This window comes from Nematocida parisii (assembly GCF_000250985.1).
Source record: "Nematocida parisii ERTm1 unplaced genomic scaffold supercont1.38, whole genome shotgun sequence".
Classification (NCBI taxonomy): Eukaryota; Fungi; Microsporidia; genus Nematocida; species Nematocida parisii.
In genome coordinates this window covers 1-682 of record NW_013524683.1, presented here as the reverse complement: position 1 = coordinate 682, position 682 = coordinate 1, and the positions used below count along the sequence as shown (strand labels likewise).

At 46.0% G+C, this 682-nt stretch overlaps 1 protein-coding gene across 1 annotated transcript; it reads right to left on the bottom strand.

Annotated features, from left to right (window-relative positions):
- Positions 1-244: 244 nt before the first annotated feature.
- NEPG_02659 (uncharacterized protein) lies at positions 245-679 on the bottom strand (the record flags this gene model as incomplete). The annotated part of the gene is made up of 1 exon (XM_013205032.1): positions 245-679. A coding segment is annotated over one exon (311 nt), but the record flags the coding sequence as incomplete, so codon positions are not given.
- Between the last annotated feature and the right edge of the window lie 3 nt (positions 680-682).

Here is a 682-nt window from a genome sequence, read left to right as displayed (position 1 = left end):
CATAGACTGAGCATGCACACACACTAATATGCATGTGCAGACTGTATACGAGGTGGCAGGGGGCACTTCATGCGATTGTGTGGCATAATAAAAGAGAAGGCGTGAGAAACAACTAGTAATCTTAGTAGCATATAGAGAGTGTATAGAAGAGACAATAGACAGAAAATGAACTGTGTAATAAATTAAAAGAAGTAAATGCAGAGTGCCTGTATATGGGTGCAGTGCATACAATACGAATGAATACGCAGTTCTGATAATTTATTCTATAGCAATACACGGTGCATGTGCATGGCACTCCTTTCCTGCCCAGGAGAGTGCACGACAGCGCGTGTGTACATATTTCAGGTTGTTGTTTGGGATTATTCGGGTTATAGAACAACTTGTTCAGGCTGGCCAGTGCTCAGGAGATATTTCTCCCTCTGCCTCCGGAAGAGAGGATTATCCATCAGCTCTTCTGCACTCGCAAGAGAGTAGGGCTCTAACAAGAGCTCCTCTGGCTCGGTCTGTGCGGTTGCTTCCTCTGCATAAACTGATGCATTCTCGACAGACAGGTCTTCAGACTGCTCGCATGAGTCAGACACTACTAAAGCAAGAGACTCTGAGTGCTCTTCATGTGAAGCTTGCTCTGGTGTTTCCTCTGCGAGCTTACTCTGCTCTGGGTACTCTATGCGCTGCATCTCGG